We start from the raw sequence: 20,814 nt of genomic DNA on the forward strand, positions 1-20,814 counted from the left end.
CAATATTTTAGAATAGAAGTAAGTTTTCCTCACTAGAATTCCACAAAATTCCAAAATATATGTCTATGGAGATTTCTGGGTGGGAAAAGAGCACATGTTTAGGAAAGCTGAGATGTAAGTTTCTAATTTTGAAGGAAGATTTATAGAAAAAAAATACTGAAAACTTAGAAATTAAAATAATGAAAAAAGTAATCTATGTGAAAAGGCAGCTAAGGAAAGCATATGTATCAGGGCTGAGAAGATATTGAAGAATTAGAAAAGAGAAAACAAAAGGAAAATATGGTGCTTCTATTTTCTTTCAAAGTTATGGAATGATGTGCACACAGCTTTGCAAATCCTCAGTTTAGGAGATTTAACATATGGAGGGAAGAGAAAGGGAGGAAGTGGATGCTTTACATCAATGAGAAGTCCAGCAGAGCTGCAGATCACATGGGGCTGTAGCCTTGCCAGAGGCATCCTAGTTCAGTACAGCTCTTGCTCTCCTCTGACTATATTTTATCAATCAGTCAGCACTTTGGGGGAAAAAAAAGAGGTGACCAGAGGAGAAAAAAGCAATATATGCACTTAAATGCAGTAGGAGCACCACTCCCACCCCGAGGGAAAGAAGCCATTTGTGGCCCCCCAGCCTGCCACGTCTGGCCCTGCAGTGCGTGAGGAGGTCAGAGCCTGAGCCCTGGGCTGATGCAGGGAAGTTGACATTACTTATTTTTATCTGTTTTATTAACAAAACCCCTGTGATGTTATAAAAAATAAACACAAAGGAGATATATTTGGGTCTCAAAGGCATGTACTTGTAAGGTGGGAAATGCCTGTTTCATGACTGACTGCCTCAAGCTTAACTTATTCCTGCAAACTCTTCATGCAGGGCATGACCAAGACCCTCATTACTTCTCTGGCCTGCAGCAGAGTTTAGACATGGGTCAGTACTCAGGTCACAGAGGAAACTATAAATCTAGCAATTTATATACTTTTGTCTATTTGCTATAGGTAGTCTTTTTTACATAACATGTACATGACCTAGAATTTAGAGGACTTGAGCTAACACTGCCAAATAATTCCCTTTCCAATCTCAGCCCCAAGGTCTCGTGTTCTGAAAATCTTATTTCACATGTTAGTTCATTTGTGGGCCCTCTTTTACTGCAAATCAATACATTTCCTTCAAAACAAACCCCAGAGGTTCTTCCAAGGGTAGTTAGCACCAGAAATCACATCATCATGGCAGTGTGGAGCTCCCCAGTCTTTTTCTGTATTTCACCATCCTCTTACACTATCCCAGCCAGTGTCACTTACTCAGCCCCCCCTCCAGAAACTTTGAATGAATAAAACATGCATGCCATATCCACAGTCCACACATACAGGCGTGTAGGACACAGCTTGCTCTGAGAAATGTGGACCTGAGGTGCTTTATGGGACCTGGCCAGATGCCAGAGGTCACTCCCTAGGATGGAAGCCTTTGCCCACAGAGACAATCATGGCTGGCTCAGAAACAGCTGGTGCTGCAACTATTCATTACTTTTCAAACTTAACTTTAAAAAAAATATTTAATTATTTTAATTTTACAGTCTTATGTTTACATGGCTTATGTTTACATTGTCCAGAATGTTAATCTAAATGAATGTTTTCTAAAAATGAGTGTCTAAAACTTTTTTCCAGGAAAAAAACCCCTATCCCTACAAAATAAATTTATTTTCTTATTTTACTGAGCTTCCATGGTTACTCTTTCCTGTGATCTGAAGAGGAAGGATCTGAGGTTTTAGTGCTGTTGTCACCTGGATGGACATAAATGGTGGAAGAACGTGTTAAAAAGAGGTTTTATAGTGCAGAGATTTGAATATGAAACTTTGCCAGTTGTGGGACACAGCAAATTGTACAGCAGTCTTACAGAAGCAACATCTCTGGTATCTTCCCACCACAGCAATATCCAAACTCTAATGCCATGCCTGTAGATTGATTTTTTTATGGCTTTAAAGAGTGTAAACTCTGAACTTCTGGAAACTAAAGTAGTTGTAAATTAAATAAAATTTTTATAAAATCATGTGTAATTGCTATCCAAAGCTTTCACTTCAGACACAGCCCAGACTCAGGGCACTTAGGTACTGTTCTTACAGAAGGCAGGGGTTTCAGTTTAGCACATGCAGAGGGGCCTTACACAGGAGCAGGCTGTATTTACGCGATGCCTCTCCAGCATGACCTGCGCTTCATAAAAACTTGGTACATCCTAAGAAGAAGTTGGGGGAAGGGAAGCAGAGGAGCAAAGCAGATGTGCCTAACTCGGGCTGTCTTACAAGCTATGGCTCCAGCATTTGGTACCAAGCATATGCTATATTTTCTACTTGAAAGATGGCTGCCACTTCAAATGAAATGGTTTTGTATGTGCTACACCACAAAATTACACAGACACACAGACACAGAGGGCCACTCTAACTAGCTGTTTACCTCTGTGCTTCTACCACAGCACATAAGTTATAATCGGAGGAAGGAAACTCCTAGGAGATGTGAAGGCTTTAATTGTTTCAGCATGCAGATGGTTTGCATTACAGCGAATCGACACAGCACAAGGTCAATTCATAGTTCAGTAATAGCTGTTTCGGCAAGTGAATTTAGTTTGTTTACACCTCTTCTGGGAAAGTTTTCACTGCTATGTAACTTATTTTATAGATATATCTAGACTTAAGGAACACTGCAACAGGTGAAACTGGAAGAGCATAGGTTGCCACAACCATTTCCCTCATGTCTGATGCTTAGCAATTTTTAGAGCAGCTAAATATAGTTTTTTCCTACAACATTTGAACATGTTTCATCGTGTTCTCTTTTCTGTCACTGACATAGAAATGCTCTGTTACAGGTTCACAAAGACATCTGCCACAACTCCAATTTCCTTTGCTATATTGAGACATGCCACACAACCTGTGCACCTAGAGACTGAAGTATGACACAAGTAGTTATTTCTGCCCTTAACTATCAATCTGAGCTGCCTCTCTCTGAGAAGTTTATGTTCCTTCTGCACAGGCAGCTCAGCTGTTCCTGAGGCAGCTGCTGAACCACCTCAATTTAGGGCTTAGATGGTTAGGATAAACTGGAACAAATTTTTTTTTTTTTTTTTTTTTTTCTCCTTAGTAGCACCAGGCTGAAATCTGCCACAGTAGAACAGCTGCCTCATCAGCTGAGTCATCCCTCCAGGCAATACGGAGCTTTCCAAGAGGAAAACAAGCTGGGTACTGGGGCAGCAGGGGACTACCATAGCAATACCAAAGTAAGATGTCACTAGTCAGAGCTTGGAAAGCTCCACGTAGGAGAGGAACACAAAGTACACCAGGGCACAAAGCACCAGACTGCATGAGCCACAAGCACTTCCATTTATGCTGTTTACCAACTGGATCCCAGATCTGTCTGGGTAGCTGCCATTACAAAGGCAATGCCACCAATGCCAACTGTGAAAAATCTGCATCTGGCATGAACACTGCATGACTTTTGTTTTAAAAAGGACATTCTTTGTTCCTCACACCTTGTCCTTGAGTTCTGCTGGTCAGTGCTTATTCTCATCAGCAATACACTGTCTCCATCATTCACCCCCTACCTCTTGTCCCACAGGAGCAGTGCAAGACCCCCACATAATCACGGGGCAGCACTGCATCTTCATGCCTGCACTCAGTGTCGGGAGTGCCAGACCTGGAGAGCAAACCGCAGCAACGTTTTGTCAAAGAGAGGTTATGTTCATGTGGCTCAACAGATGTACAGATGTATGTCCATATGTGCAGGTAACTGAACACTGTGGGCGCTCCTCCCCTCCTCTGACATGTGACCACATTAGCAGAGACACAGGGTAATTGAAAGATGGGTTGGACCTCAAAGTCACTAAGTGGTAAGTGAACTTGCAGCCTTATATGCAGACCTCAAAACATGTCAGAAACATCACTCATGATAGCAGCAGAACAATGCTAAAGAGCTCATGCTCTGTGTTGTATGCATTAGGGTATCTACCTTCATTTTCTTTGCGTCTGAAAGTCTTTCTAAAAACTCTTTGTTTCAAAGACCTGTTTTCAAATTAACTTACAAAATGTCTGCAAAACTTTGAAAAATATTTTTGTGGCAGAGGTGTGAGGATTTAAAACAGAGAGGCACACCAACAATGCAAGCCATACCTAATAATTTCACATCTGTATCCTGGAAGCAATCTCCTCCCATAACACTGCCACGCTGCACTCAGTGGTCCTCGGTGTGGCCTTAACATCTGCTTTGGTATCTGCTATTTCAGAGCCTGTGTGCTCACAGCCTGCCCCTGTGTGCTTGGCTGCTTTCAAAGGCCTCCTGCAATTGCTCAGGATGGCTGGCAGTGCTTGCCACCGCTCTGTGGCCGCGCAGATACCCTTACAAGGTAAGGCAGCGATCGCCCCCCTCCTCGGCGAGCCTCCGGCAGCCACATCCACCACTGTACATCCTTGATCCAGCTTTCCTGTGTCCATTTAAAATATCTTTGGGAGGCAAAAGGCAGCCCAAGCTTTAGGTCTAATTCTTCATGTAGATGATAAGCTGAGGTGCACTTACAGGACAGTGAATAGAGTTTGTCTAGCTCCTAACTTGGACAAGAGACTGCAGGCATCTGGGCCAGAAAGCGTGCAGCTGCCAAAATTAAGCAGGCAGCTGGAATCAGAGCAAACTGCCTCTCGCAGCCCTGCCAACAGATTCTGCAGGTCAGCTATTGAAATTATTTGCACATCAGCGTATTTCAAATTTTAAATGCAGCCTTTTGTGAAAGATCACAGTGAGAGCATTTGTAAAGAAGGGATTGTTCTCAGACAAAAACAACTTCCTAAAGAATCCATTTCCTTAACATCAAAAAGGTGGAAGGTTTTCCTAAAACTGGCACCAAGAGCATATCTGTGACATGGAGATAATTACTGGAAGTAACCAGTGAGACTGCCAAATCTGACTACAGCAGAACTGCCAGATTTTTTTCCTTTTTAATGGATGCCAAAACACACAGGTGACTTATAAGAAACGAAAGTGTGGAGAAGAGTGTAAAATAAGACTGCTCTTACGCACAGCGCTTTAGCACAGTCTAGAGGACTTGTCTATGAAATGCTGCCAGCAGTTGGACTATGGCCAACTCATCTTAAAATTCAGATAGCCTGAGGGTGGGTGGGATTGAGGCACACATATTTCCCTCATATCAGAGGCCCCATTGCTCAGGGACAGGTTCTGACTCCCCATCAGGCAATCTCAGTCCAAAGAAGGCTCAAAACTGCAAGCTGAGGATACTTTAAAGAAAAAAAGAGAATGGATGTTTACCAAGTGTTAGTGAAACTGGATCTGTTGCAGCAAAACTCTACTGACTCTGCTAGACCCTACATCTCCTTTTTCACTGTCTAGCCTAATGCCATGATTCTCAAGAATCCCCAAGAGTGGGACTGCTCTGGGAGGTCTAGACAGCTTGATGGGACACAGAGGGATACAAGAATAAAAAATCCAGATGGCTCATGTCAGCCCCTCTTGTCCGTTTTCTGTCTCTCTCTTTCCCTGGCAGGGGTCCTCTCTCTGGCCCCACATGGGGGATGTACACATCCGACAGGCTGCTCCTACACTGCGTGGAAGGACCTGGCAGCAAAGGGGTGAAGCCCAGCAGCCTGGGATGTGGGTTAAGGCAGGGCAAGTTGTGGGAGCTGTGCAGCCCAGCACAGCTTGGCACGTTCCTGCTGGGAGATGGAGCATGTGATCTCAGAAAGATGGTTCAGCCAAAGGAGAGGACTCCTGACCTACCCACAAAGGGTCATGTTAAGGACACTTCTCAGACAGACAGCAGCTGCCAAATGACAACTGAAAGTGTGGATCCTAGGTATTTTCAAAACACTTTTTTCTTCTTCATTCACTCCAATATATTGTTCCTGTCTTTAGTTATATCTGCTGATTGTGGGGAAAATAATATGAAGAACTCAGTAAAATCATAGTTCACAAATGCAAGTACCAGAGATTTTATTCCTTCTACTCCCTCATACTGAGTTAACTCTGAATTTACCTTCATCTGTAATCCTCAGCTTAAAGAAATCAACCTTGCTTTCCTTCCCCAAATGATGGATTCTTTAACAAATTCAGGGATATTCATAGAAGTTACAGATAAAGAATAAAGAAGAAACAATCAAGTTCTCAGAACTCCTAACTCTGTGCCATTCATTCACTCATAACATTTTGCAAGAAAGAGTTCATCCTCATTGTGGTGATAGGTAAGGAACACTACTCACAACCATTTCTAAAACCAACTTCTACTTCTGACTGCCCAAACTGAGACATATTTTTAGGTAAAACGAAATAGCAGGTTTGCATGCCATGGACAACTCCCTCCCCACAAAACAATGAAGAAAAGAAAGCTGGAGGCAAAAGACTAAAAATTAAATCAGCACATCTGAAAACCAAGGCCAAATTGTCTTGCTGAAGGCCATATCTAATCAGTCATTAGTAGAGCAAGGACTGGAAATCTGGCTTCCTCAGTCCCTGTTTCATGCTCTAATTCTCACCTCCAACAAACTGCTTTATAATAATCATAAGACCTTACTGATTAGTCATATATGCAGATAAGGAAATCTCTCCTCAAAGTTATTGTAAAGGAAAATATTACTCAGGATGGCAAAAGGAAGGTCAAGGGAAGAGAACAATGCAAATGGAAAACAGAAAAACACTGGAAAGCAGTGTTTCTTTAAACCAAAGTTCAGGAGTACTGGGAAATATAAAAGTAATGTTCAGCCTTGTGATACACTGGTCTTCCTGCCCCAGAGAATAATGCTGCTGAATTTTCTGGTGAGAAATTTTGATAGAAAAGCCTGGTGAAGTTAAGACAACGTAATTTTTATCCTGAAGTCAACTAAGTGAGGTCAGCCCCAGGCAGGATGCATGGTACTGACCTCATCCTGCTGCCCCATGGTAACCATCATCACTGCTTTGTTCTCACCTATGATTGTAAAGCAAAATAATCAATGATGGTATTTATCTTCCTGTAAACAAACACTCTGTCAGATAAGACAAAGCCTTAAAAGGGCATTTACCATGGCTACAATACACACTTGCAAGCATCAGCAGAGAAAAAGATGGAGAAGTATAGGGTATGATTTAGGCAAGTCAAGTAATCGTATCCAGTTACCCATCTTACTGCAACACATCAGTAGGCAAAATACTTGGAACAGGCATGTGCAGCTTTCCATGGGTTCACTAATTGAAATACATGTGTCTGAATATCTCTTGGGATCCCATGATGGAAGTTTTCTTCTCAAATGCAAAAGGGAGGTAATTTTTCCATTTTTCTCTAGGGGTTATCCAAATAGGGTAGGCATGCAGAGACCAGCCAGGTTTATCTTCTCAGGAAACTGTCCAGTGTCCAAGCATCATGGCTCCAGCATCATCTGGGCCAGGAGCTGATCCAAAATTCATCCATAGGAGGGGCCTCTTGATTAGGAATCAAGGCACAAGTCATAAGTAATATGAAGGTCATAGATGAAAGGTGATCAACATGCAAAACTACTGTTGGATCAAAAATCCCAATTGGAATGTCACAACCACAATGTAAGGTGTGTATCTTGAAAGAAATTGTAACGGGACTTTATCTAATTTTTTGAAAGGTTTGTTACATAATTTGTGAAATAAGCATTCAGAAAAAAAAAAAAAAAACAAAAAAAACCAAAAAAAAAAAAAAAAAAAAAAAAAAAAACAACAAACCAACAAACCAACAAACCAACCCAACAAAAAACCAATGACAACTGATCATCAGTGTATTATTTGTAGAACAAACCAGATCTGAAAAGCTTGTAGGAGTATACATTTTGTATGTGCGCCTCTGTGTACCCAAGAAACTATACAACAGCCTTTTGTATCCAGGCAGCTTTTTTCACTTGGCAGTAAAGTATCATAAGGTCTTGGGAAGCAGAGATGCTGAATCTGCAGTGGACCTATGCTGCAGGAATGGAGGCTTACTATAGCTGAAATAAAAAGGGAGGAGGGAACATGACAAACTAGCTATTGCTTGAAATCTCCTGCAAGTGCTAAGAGAACCCAGCATGTTTTGATCTGAGGCAGCCTGCTACTTCTTCATGCTTTGGGTAGGAACAAGAAGACTACTCTCCAGAAGTTTAACTAGTAAGACTTCGTTGTCGTGCATACAACTGGTGACATTTTCCCCTTTCCCAGTAAGAATATTGAAGCATTAACACTACATCACTGAATTTTTACACAACTATATACACTATTTGCAGAGTAAATGGAGAAGGTTTAAGTTCTTATCCCCAGTTCCTGTGGAGCACACTGATATGGGACAACATACACAAGAATGGAACTTCACTGTAGAATGAGATCCCTTGAAGAAGGGAAACACAGAGTGCAGCACAGATGCATAGCTGAGGAGAAACTGAGCTGCCGAGAACAAGTGAGCTCCTCTGCACTGAGGAAGAGTCTGGAGGGCAGCTTTTAGGCAGTGTCACCAGTTAGAGGAAGCCCTGAATCAGTATGAAAAAATGCTACCTGCTGTCATTTGATTCCTGTGCTCTGGGAAACAAGACTTTTCATTTCTGTAAGAAAAACAAACAGAACAACATAGGGCTCTGTTGTCTACCTGATTTCCTAACAGCTGTCTTTGTTACTGTTAGTTGGCATGCTACTTAGATCAAAGACTGGGAATAAATATTTTCCTATCTTCACCCAGCAATGTTATCATTAAAAATAATCAAAAACCACTCCCCACCTTCCTTCCCCACCAGGGAAGCTTTTGCATCATGCCCTTCCTGCACTGAGTCAAAAGGCAGCAGCAATCTCTTCTGTGTATATTTCCAACAGCTGCTAATGCCATAAGTCAAACAAAAAGGCTGAAACTCTATTAAAAATAAAAAACAAAAACAACAGATAATGTGAAGCTGGAAGAGTATTTGAGAACATGGGTTTCCCAACAGTTCTGACTTTCTTTTCTAATCGGTTCTCACTGCCATCTCGTTATTTGCTCAGGGCAGGTCTATATGGGATAAATTAAGTACTATGCATCATATCACAAGCCCAGCTACCTTCCTGAATATTCAAATGCAAGATAAAGTCAGTCTCTTGAGTAAGTGCACTAGAAAATGTCTGATATTAAATATCTCTTCAGCCCCTTGTTATACTTGACAGCAAGTCACCCCTTTACCCCTGTGGATTAATAGGTTAGGACAAACCTGACATGGCTACTGGTAATTCTATTTAGACTGAGGTGTTTAATGGATATGAAAAACATAATCAGGCTATGAAGGGTAGAATGAAAGCCACTGTCACTCTGTTTGCCAGCCTGTCTCTAACTGAAAGGCAAAGTTCAGCTCCATCTGTCATCTACAGCATATGGACTTCTGAGAAAAATCAGTGTTAGAACTTCACTGAGACAGAGATTTACGTGGCCCAGCATTTACACACCATTTAACAATTTCCCTACCAGTGCTCATTTTCTTTGCACGTTTTGAGGGTTCAGTAAGGCACTCAGGACATTATCATGATCAGTGATCTATCACCCAGCAATTGTGCAGCTTCCACGTACAATCTACTCTACAACATAAACCCACAAAATTCAAGCACACAAGTTTTGATGCAACATCCATTTGCCTTCATATGCCACATCAAAACCAACTGTCCTAGTGGTTGCTGTCTTGATCTGCATGTTGAAAAATCTACCCTGAAGGTAAGACAGAAATGTTCTCTGATCCCTCTGCTGCCAATCATCACAAGCCCAACCCTCAGGCTCCACACAGAACTTAACATTTTAGAAGATCAGTTCTCCTTGAACTTTTTCTCCAGCATCATTCAGCAATGCTGTTTGAATACCTGAGAACAACCTGGAACATACAGGACCTGCAAGCCTCTATTACCTGTATTAAATTAGCAATGTTACCATCTATGCTCTGCTGAGCCTGCTGAGATACTGGGAAGATATTAATAACTTTGAATTAGGAAGAAAAGTGGCACAAAAAAAAGATACAGTAGGTGTTTTACATCCTACACCTCGCACAACACTGACAGCAGTGGAAAGGGTTGTGAAAAAATATGTGTATTAGAAATAAATAGTGGAAAAAACATTGATCTTACAATGACAGCTGACAAAATGGCAGGTTGAGGCTGGCTACATTTTAGGGAAACATATCTTCTAGGAAGACAATACAAACCTCTTGAATATGAAAACACCTAACTGCACAAAAAATCAAAAGCACATTTTAAATGTTCCCCTTGTCTAATAGCAGCATTTTCCTCTAATTTGAAGCCTTGTCTGCTACTTCAATGGAACTAGAAAATCAGAGGTGTTTGACTACATTGATCTGATTGCTAAACAACTGATAATTGACCTTCTCTATGTTTCAGTAATGTGTGCTTTAAGCAGTGAGCTTATTACCTTTCTGTTTGAAAGGTGGGCCTGAATATTGACCAAGTACTTAAAATGGAAAGAAACCCCCAACAAGCCAAATTTAAGAAAAAAAAGTTTAAAGACAGATTTGCTGATCAAAATGTGTGGGTTTTGTTTTTTTTTTTTTTAAGTTTAAAAAACATAATGGCATACAAACAGAATTCAGATTGCTTCTGTGGGCTGAAAATTCCTCTTTCCCATAAGGGAAATCTTAAACCTAGATTCTCAAACTGTGTCTCAATCTGACATTTGTTCAAGGTTATTTGGAGTTTAAGGTGTTCCAGTCACATCATAACACCCAGTCCCTGTTGTGCTGACAGCACTGTTCACAGGCTGTGTTGAGAACTGAAGAGCTGATTGGGCTTTGCAAGGACAAAGGTTAAGAAGCTACAATATTTCCTGACCCATTTTGAAAAAGCATTGTCCAAAACCAGCAGTCCTGGTGTCAGTGGGAGTGGAAGAGCAAGGGGAACATGGAAAAGTGTATAGGCATGAACAAGCATTCAGGACCAGGAACTACAGCTGGGTGCCAAGCTCTGCTGCACTCAGGGCATCACTAGGTCACTGCAGCAGAATGAAGGACAGTTTATATCACCTGTATCAAGCAGGAGATACATTCAGACTGCCTGACCAATCTGAAATGGTGTTAGGTCACAGAGAGTTAGAGTGCAAAGCATTGTCTACTATCATCACAAAGTAATATTCTCCGTGTTTGAAGGAGCTTATGCAAATACAGCAGTGCCATGACTCTTTACAAGAAAAGATCTAACCTGTACCAGCACAAGAGTGCCAATATAATGACTTTAAACTAGTGCTTTAGTGTCTTAAAAAAAAATGCACTCCAAAATAGAACATCCCAGGAAGGAAAGGCACAAAGCCCAGGACTATGGTCTGTTAGCAAGTCATCCCTCTCCATAAACACTAAAAGGTTTGAATATTCCTGCAAAATCCCTTCACAATTTAAATTGATATTCACTGTAGGGGTGAGACATTCCCAAATACATGTGTGATCTTTTCAGCTCTGGATTTGACTAGCATAGCTCATGCAAAATTAACTGTTTTTGCATGCCATGTGATTTTCAAAGTCACAATATAGATAAAGCAAAATCATACATCACTGGGGAAAGTTCTGTGCCAAGAATCTAATGCCTATTTTAGCAAATTATGTAGTGCAACACACAGCTCTGTAAAAGACAGCAAGTGGTGCTGAGAATCCAAAGTCTTCAATATAAACCCTTCATGTTTACTTCAGAAAATCTCTGCTTTGATCCAATTGACTGAGTGTGTTAGGTTGGCTCCTGGAGTGCCTCTTCTCACAGGCTTCAGGAAGCAGCTTAGTTTTCACCTGATTTTTGTCCTATGACTACTCCCTGACATCAACCAAAACAAGGGAAGTGAAGACAATTGGAAGATTTGCTTCAAAAGCACAGTCCTGCATCTAAGCAAAACCCTGCAGACTAGACACCATCCACAGAATAAGAATGCAATGATGATTTTGTAAAGAAGATAGGTAGGTTCACTCTTTTTCCCATTGTCTTTTTTCCTTCACAATCTTATACTAAATACCTATTCAATTTCATACATGAGATGCAGGTTCAAACTTTAAACAGAAAGTTAAAAATCAACTTTAAGGCTGGTAACGTCCAGGAAATTTTAGCATGGAAGGAAATAGTAATTTTGAGAAGGCAGCTGAGCTGGGAGTTGTGTTTAATTAACTAATAACCTAATGCCAGCTTTTGCAACACTGTTCCCCTTGAGAGATATTAAAATTATTTTTAAAAATTCTAATTCCTTTTTTACCTACAAGAGAAGTAGATAAGTCCTAGAAAGATAAAGTGGTCTGAGCAGGTCAGTAGCAGAGGAAGGAGCGAATTCAAACCTTGCAGATTCCTGTGGTAGCTCAATCTGTAGCACTGTGCATGTGGGACAGCCGTGCGTAAAGAAAATGACCCAACAGGAAACATTCCAGGTTTTCTGCATGTAAATGGTTGCTGCCTCAAAATCAGCGGATGATGGATGCTGAAAATAGCATTTGAATCCTCAGCTTTCATGTATCAGTTGTCAGGCACACACTGACACAAACAGCTAGTGAGGAAAGAGATTTGCAACAACTGTCACCCACTGCAAGCAGCCAAAATGTGACTTCTTCCAAGAGGAAGGAAATCAGTAGGAAAAAACAGTACTTCTTTGATGCGATCTTGTTGCATACAAAAAAAATGCATATGAAATTTGGCTCCCCTAAGTACTGTAAGGCTCAAAGAGCAAGAAACAGTTTCCTTGCTCAGTATTCACACCCAGGACAGCACTTGCTCTTTTTTAGATCTCTTGCAGGTGAACTGTATGTGTCTTTTTGAGTAAAAATTATTTTTATTGCCCTTCTCTCCCTGCTCCCATTGTATTTTCTTGCTGACAGTTACCCACACTTCCAAAACCTGTATTGCCATGTACTTCCTCCTCTCCATTTCTGCTACTCTGCCTCTCAGCATCTAAGTTATTCCCCTTCAGTCTTCCCAACAGCAAGACACATGGAGCTCACACTATGTCCTCAGTCACAGTTTGGGTGGCTGGACAGTTGGGTGGTGGTTGGAGCTTCTACAAAAGAAAATGTTGCATTTGCAGAGAAAAATCAGTGATGACCTGGAGGACACACACCAAGCTCAATAAGGGAGCTCAGAAATTTTAGAATCATAGAATCATTAAGGTTGGAAAAGTCTTCCAAGATCATCAAGTCCAACCTTTAACCAAATACTACTGATGCCACTAAACCATACTGTGAAGTGCCACATCTTCTCATTTTTTAAACACTTCCACAGATGGTGACTTCACCCCTTCCCTGGGCAGCCTGTTCTAGGACTATCCTGAACAATCACTCTAGTCACTAGAATTCTTTACACATCTTTGTGTCACCAAATATTGTTTTTACTTATCTGGATTTTTTTACTTTTTGGTAGAATTATCATTTCATAAAAGTTGGTTTTGATTTAAGTCTGTGGCAAGTTCCATTTTTTTTTTCCTGCTAAAAAAATAAAATTATAAAAATGCTTCCTGGAATCTGTCTGACTTGTCTATGGCAAGGACTGAATGGACTAAAGTCTAACTTTGTCCATCACAAATGTTTCCCAGGTGGATTTTAGGCCTTCTGTATATGCTATAAGAATTTTGCTTAACAGGAACCTGGAAAGGAAAAGAGCTGCACTATTTTTGGATTTGGAATCCTCTGAGAAAATACATCGTCGGTTGATTCACAGGAGAGTAAGTTATCATCACCGAGGAATGCAAGCACTGGGTTTTATCTCAACTATGCGCTAATATTTCTTGCTGCTTTTGCCACCAAGTTAAGCTTGTTTTGCTTTGTGTGTCCTCAGACAATTTCACTGAAATGGCAGTGCATCATCTTTAGTTAATGATTGTGTTGCTGGGCTTCAGGGCTGACTCAGAATAAATTTTTGCAATCCTTGAGGAGGATTCCCTTGCCCTCCTTAGTATTGCTTAGTATCTGCCTTTAAATAGGGCTATGGCTGCAATCACCTGTGACTGCATAGCCCACAACTGGTAAATTAAAGTAGGAAGACAATAATGACTTTGAAGACAAGTGGCATCTGTTTGATTCCTTAGACCAGACTGATTTCAGGAAAGAAAAATTTAAAGCAAAAGTTGCTGTCTACAAGGGGTATCTGCTGTAGTGTGTTGATATATTTTTGGAGCAATCTTTCATGTACATAATTGGGCAGCTTGTGAGGGCATTTATACTGCCTCCACTATATATTATGGACTATACCACAAGAAAAAATACCCAAGAATTCTAGTTTCTTGCCATACGAAATTGTCTTTTAATACCTTAGCATAACTATTGGTAAGATACCAAAATATGCTTAACTTAAATTAAAAATGTTTATTCTGTACAACGTTATTGGAATAAAAACCCAACCCAGACCCAAACAACCCATCCCATAAATCTGCTAACATGATATCCCTTGGGTAGGAAAAGTGACACAGGGTGTACAACTGGTGTGTGTCAGAACATTAGTTTTATGCATTTTTGCATCTTATGGTGGGGCAGAAGGAAGGGAAGAAGAGACTTCTTGGAAACACAAGTATTTTGGGTGGGCACAAATTTAACAGCTGGTCGCTTGTAGCATGGCACAGCCTGTTGCTTGGAAGTTCTGTGGATAATGAAAGTCAGGGTAGGCTGTTCTATGGATCTCTCTTGATTCTTACAGTGAACAACATAAATTCTTACAGTGAATAAAATAAGCATTACCAATATTAGCTGGGACTGGGATTGTTTGGGTTTTAACCCTTTCCCCCAATAAGGACATTTCTTCAATACAGGTCCTAAAGATAGTAAAAGGGTTAAATTGACCACTGTGGATATGCATATACCAATTTGTTTTCACTAATTATGTTTTGAATAACACTTTTCAGTTAAAACAATAACATTCTAAGTTTAGACCAGACACACATTAATGAAGGGGTTTTTTGATGCTCAAATAAAAGGCTTGAAAAAAGGAACTTACGCACAAAACACTTGCCACAATTCTTTATCCTCCCTCCCCCCTAAAAATAAAAGGGGAGTTTCTGTATGTTACCACAGGTGACATCTCAGAGGTTTCTACTGATTAGGTGTAAATGACCCCATAGTAGCCAAAACCAACAGGAAAAACACTGGTTTGTGGGATTACTTTTCAGTCAATTTAGCTGAAAATTAACTGGGGCAGGAGTGACCCAGCTGGCAGCAGACAGTTGCTCCTCGTCCCAGCTGTGCTGCAAAATCACAGCACTGGGTGGGAAATCCAGCTTTGCTGGCCATACCTAAGTGAAACATTCTTCTCGAGCAGCCAGACGAGGCAGGCAGACCACACTTCACAGCAGAGCTGACAAGAGAAAGCAGTAACTACATGAGCAGGAGATCTCTTACCTGACCACTGCTGTAAGATGAATCTAAGGTGTCATGTGTAGCAAGGCAGTCCATTAATTTTCCATTCCGGCGGCAGCCCAGGTGCACCAGGTCTCGGCAGTGAGCATGGCAGGTGTACCTGCAATCTTAAAAACCCACACACAGACAACAGGGGAAAAAAAGAAAGAAAAAAAAGGAAAGAAAAAAAAATTAAAATCGTATTTAGAAATTAGGTTTCTGCAGGCAGAACATAGGAGTGAGACACATCCTCATTTGCTACGTGACCTCAGAGAAATAACCACCTCTCAAGTGAATTTCCCCACCCGTATCCAAGATAATAATAGCTACACAGTGCTAGAGATGTAAATTCACCGGAGCGAAGGTGACAGTGCAGCACACCTTCCAGTGTCACACTGGCAGGCCTGCAGTTGAGCAGGTCTTTAGTGAGATCAGGGCTGCCTCGCTGAGATGGTCTTGCAAAAGGTCCATGCCACAAACGAGGTATTAGCTGTTGCAATGTAAGCATGAAAGGGGCAGTTCTCAGAAAAGACACAACATTTTTGACTTGCAGACAAAAAATTCTACCCACATAGAATTACTGCTACATGCCTTTTCATGTTTTAAGCTCTAGGTACTCATAAGAATATGCACATGAATATTGAAAGCGGAATAAGTGGCTTATCTGAAGCTTAATTATGCTGATAAATCAAATAGCTACCTTCAGTAACAATTCAGAAATTTCACTTGCTGGCTATCAAAGTCAACTAAGACGACTATTAGAAATGTAAATTCATTATAACAGGAAGATGGCCCTATCTCTAGTAAGAAATAGATTATTAATACTCCCTCTAATCTCAAAGAAAGAATCACTTTAAGAGTATTTGCAAAAACAGCTTGTATTTGCTTTGAAGCCCTGTTGTGTTTGCTGGTTTTCTGTGTAAGCTGGGCAGAGTTCATGATGCCATCTTTGTCTAGGACTGAATGTCACTTTCTATTTTTAGGTTTTAAATTGCTTATAATTTTGCCAAAGAGGAACCACTTGCACTTCAAGTTTCCATGCTGGGGAACATCATGCTGTTTGGTTTAGAACATTTTGGCTAAAACAATTCAGACATTTCCAAGAATTACTTTTGGAGGAAATGATTTAATTTTTTCTAAGCTACACTTATTTTTTTTCATTGTTGTTACAAAGCTTTACACTTTCAAGATTTATAGCAAAAGATGAATTCTGGATGGGCTCTTTTGTTCCCTTATCAGCTTCTCAAAAATTTCAGTTTCCCTTATGTTTAATTAGATTCCCATTGCAAAAAATAAATTCTTGAACCTTCATATTTCCAATCCATACTCATCATGGTGTTATGGGACAAGACATCAGAGTGTACCCTGAAATTACATTCCTCTTGGCTAGGGAGTGGATCTTTAATGTAACACCTCTGTACCATCAGACCATTCAAAAGTAAAAATTACAATATGGATTAAGTATAAACTTGCAATTAAATTCCTGTGCCTGATACAAAATTTATGTTACACTTGCATTAAGGCAAGATTAATTGTATTTATTTGGCACAAAGCCTGTCAAAACTTTTTCAACACCAGCAACCCAGCATAATGAGTCCATTCTGGATCAGCACTGCAAGGCAGATAACTGGGGTGTTTCTGATCTTAAAACAGACTGACTTCATCACAACAACTATATCACAATAATATCACTGTATCTCAAGTCACACTCCTCTTGAGCCATCAGCAAATAGCTTCCAGCTAATTATGGGTTACAAAGGACCCTGTTGCAGTATAAATCAAAGCACTGAAAAAGACTCAAACTCTCTAAAACAGTTACTGTATGTAACGCAGAATTTGAAAAAGGTGAAGCAATACAGAAGACTATGGAGAGAAATAAAAAGAACGGTTAGGCAGCTATATGGTGCCCAGGAGAAATGGTAACTGTACCTACATCCTTGTGTGATGCTGGAGAGCCACATTAGGCTTGCTTCAGTTGCTGCCTAATTTCTCCTGGGCTCCACATCTGAGTTCCTTTATCCAACTTTTAGTAAACATGGAGTATTCCCAACTGCAGCTGAAGTCAGGGAGAACTGTGTTTTTGACCCAAATGAGGTTTTCCCAGGGCTCTGTTTTATGCTTATGCATCTGGGATTATTTTTCAGATGATTCATGCACCTCATGAAGTTCTGGAGGAGACAGAACACTCATTTTCGTGGATGCCTTGAGAAGGATTTTGTCTTTGGGAAGGGATCCCATAAGACACAGTGCAAAAGCTAAGAGGAATAAATAAAATTCAGAGCCATTGTTTATCAGGAAAGAGAACAGGGCATCTCCACAAGAAAGCCAGGATGCGAGCACTTAAATAAAAATTACATTACACTGCATAAGCAAAAGAAGATAAAATGAAGGTAGTATTTTAATTTCTTCTTTTTTCCTTAATTTCTGTGTTTTTTACTTTGCAAGTTCAGTTCATTTATCTTCTTTAGAAAAAATGCGTATGAGATTGCACTCTATGGCCACCTTTCAATTCTCCCCCTGTAATTCTGACAGAGCTGACCATTTCAACTACAAATGGTCTAAAAGCTAGTTAAGTTTTATGAAAATTATCTCCAGGCTAAAGCAGGGAGACCCAAACTAACACCCACACTTGGGGCAAAGCTGGCAAAATTCAGCCATTAGGCCATTGTCTGGCCATGTCTGGACAACCAGCTACTGCACATCACCTGCGTGGTGAGGAGGTTATGGGGAATGTCCTACAAATCTGTAGGACACCAGAGTTCACTAATTTCCCAACTTCCTATGACTGCACAATTGTATGTACTGAGCATGCACCGATTCACAAATAATATTAGGAGAAAATCTGTTAGCTAAACAGTGTTCTGAAACAGGATTACTTATTCAGTTAGGAAACATTAACTCTCAATGCTATTTTGTTTGCCATTTATATTAATTTTAATTTGTGAGTCCATAATGTCATTTGCAAGACAAGCACATAACTTCCACCTGGCTATTATAGGCATAATTACAAAAAATGTGAAAGCTTCATATCTAAAAAAGCTTCATCTCTAAAAAATCTTCATCTCTAAAATTGTTTCAATCTTAAGCTAGATTTTAACATATTGTTTATAAGTTTAATAAGCAAGATTAGAAAAAGGATTTTTTTTCCTAAAACAGTGGATCTATGTATGATCTTTTTTTTCATATGTGTTTTAGCTTTAAATATATTATTTCATTCCAATTGTGGCATACAATGTTCCACAAAGGTTTAGACAGCATCAAAATTTAAAAATACCTTCTTCTGGTAAACCTTTACTGGAGCACTCCCAAAATTTCCATGACTTCAAAAAGTAGCTATAATTCTGCAAAGACTGTTGTGGTCATCAGATCATGAATTGCCATATCATTTCGGTTTGGAAAGCAATCAGAATCAGGTGCTCATTCCTGATGTGGTCTGAAATGAATCCTGTTCTTTGAAATCAGACTCTGGGGACTTAGTACATTTGATAAAAGCATTCACTGACAACTATGAAAGCTAATAGTTTTATTTTACTGATGCTCAGACTGTCATGTACACTGAATTTATGTATGAAAATGATGCATCAATGCATATTAATTATGAAAATTGTCCTGAATTATTAAGAAATGCAAAGTAAGTATCTATTTATTAAACGTACAAATATTATGGTTTGGAAGTTTCATTGTCAACTACTGGGACATAATGAAGCACCTTATGATTTATTATTCTATTGCAACAATGGCTTTACTAGAGTAATAGAAAAAATTAACTTATATTATTGCTAGAAATCAACACCACTCCTATCCTGCCCTAGTAGAGGTGAACTGTAAGGCTTCAACATGTTCATTTTACATGAATGAACCCTACCTGATGTTTGGGTTTTCTTCACCCAAAACTTGACTTTGTCTGATAGCTTGTAAATAGCTGTTCCCATAACCAATTTGCTCCAGGGCAGTGCAGCAGAAAGCAAGCAAAGGAACAGGCAGGAACCCAACAGATGCTCCAACATCAGAGCATAGTAACTAAGTATTACTAAAACAGGCAGAGGTTCAATAGCAAAGTGTCTCTATCCTGTGGTCCACTGTGCCTAGGAAACTTGTGATTGCATTTCTGTGATGGCCCAGACAAATTTAACTTCCAAATGGATATGCAAAATGTATGTTGTGCCTAAACAACTGAAGCACATGTAAAGTTCAAAGCCAAATTTGTATGATTTTTGCATTATTTATCAACCACAGTAAAATGTCTTTATTAGAAAGTGTGAGGAGGATACACAACTTGGTCCTGCTACTGTGTTGGAAAGTTAGCAAGTAAAATCATCTTTACATGAGAACCTGTGTCTTGGTTCCCAGCAATCAGAAGACAGTTTTAGTGCTGTGTTGCTCTACGGAAAGTATGCCTGTAAAGCTTCTTGCAAAAATTATTCAAACTATGTGAGGTGTTTAGTGCTTTAATTTATAATCAATTTTCAACCAGCAGGTAACAAAAGGAAGGAGAATGAAGCTTAGCTATATTTCTCCTGTACAACAGAATTGAACTGTGTTATTTCCACAATACATTGGTATCAGCATGTCACATTTCAGTTATTGCTTAATATATGTTGTATTGATCTTTTTTTTTTGCTGATGCTTAAATGTCTACATTCTAGTTCGATGCTAGAGTTGCTACAAAGATCTTTTTTAACAGTTTCACTCAGTTCTGTAATGGAATGAGAAAACTATTTGAAATAAACAGCCTTCAGAAATCTCTAAGCACAGCTACTAGGAGGTGGAGATATGCTGTAACATGAGTTTTATCTATTAAATACTCTATATTTCTGCTTGTTTGTTTATCTGTTGGTCACACTTAACATCAGTCTGAGATTAAAATAAAGTTCTAACCATATTCCTCAATTAGTGATTTTCTAGGATCACTGTTATTTACAGATAAGATACGATTTCTGAGGTCCTTATGGCCATCCTTTCCCCTGAGGGATCTTTGTGTGTATTTTGTGCTCCTTCCCCATTGAGAAGGTACACAAGGCTTAGATCAGATTGAAGTCCAGCAAAGCCCACATCTTCCAAACTCCTGTAAAGCTGTGACTATCTACAAGTACCACTTAAGGTCGTCTGCTGTGTCTCTGTAGACTCTGCTGTCAATAGATACAATGCCCATTCACAGCCACAGGTCGAGACCCTTTTTTTCCCACAGATAGGATCCTCTGTCATTTTCCCAAGAACAGAAAGACCATAGAACCGTCTTGACTCGCTGTCTAGGGAAATTCTCCAAGAAGCACTTGAGCTGCAGCTCTATCTGTAAGTGTCACAGCCTAATTCAGGGTCAGGAACCCTGCCTTGGAAACAGGATAAGCTCCTGTAGCAGTCTCTATTAAGAGACTGTTAATGCTCTATTAAGAGCATATATTTGGACCTCAGCAAAAGACAAGTGCTTTAATCAAACTGTCCAGGTTCCAACACAAATGCTTGTGCTGTTTTTGTTTGCCAAGTGTCTCACTGAGAAGGAGTTTTGGTA

The 20,814-nt window shown here is 39.9% G+C and overlaps 1 protein-coding gene across 1 annotated transcript in view; it reads right to left on the reverse strand.

The window, feature by feature from the left end:
- RASSF3 (Ras association domain family member 3) overlaps nt 1–20,814 on the reverse strand; it is a 90,794-nt gene that overhangs the window by 60,672 nt on the left and 9,308 nt on the right. Inside the window, exon 2 of the mRNA XM_053977772.1 lies at nt 15,309–15,433. Coding sequence (XP_053833747.1) covers nt 15,309–15,433 — 125 coding nt within the window. The remainder of the gene's footprint in view (nt 1–15,308; nt 15,434–20,814) is intronic.

The sequence above is a fragment of the Vidua macroura genome, chromosome 5 (assembly GCF_024509145.1).
Source record: "Vidua macroura isolate BioBank_ID:100142 chromosome 5, ASM2450914v1, whole genome shotgun sequence".
In the NCBI taxonomy this organism is placed as follows: domain Eukaryota; kingdom Metazoa; phylum Chordata; class Aves; order Passeriformes; family Viduidae; genus Vidua; species Vidua macroura.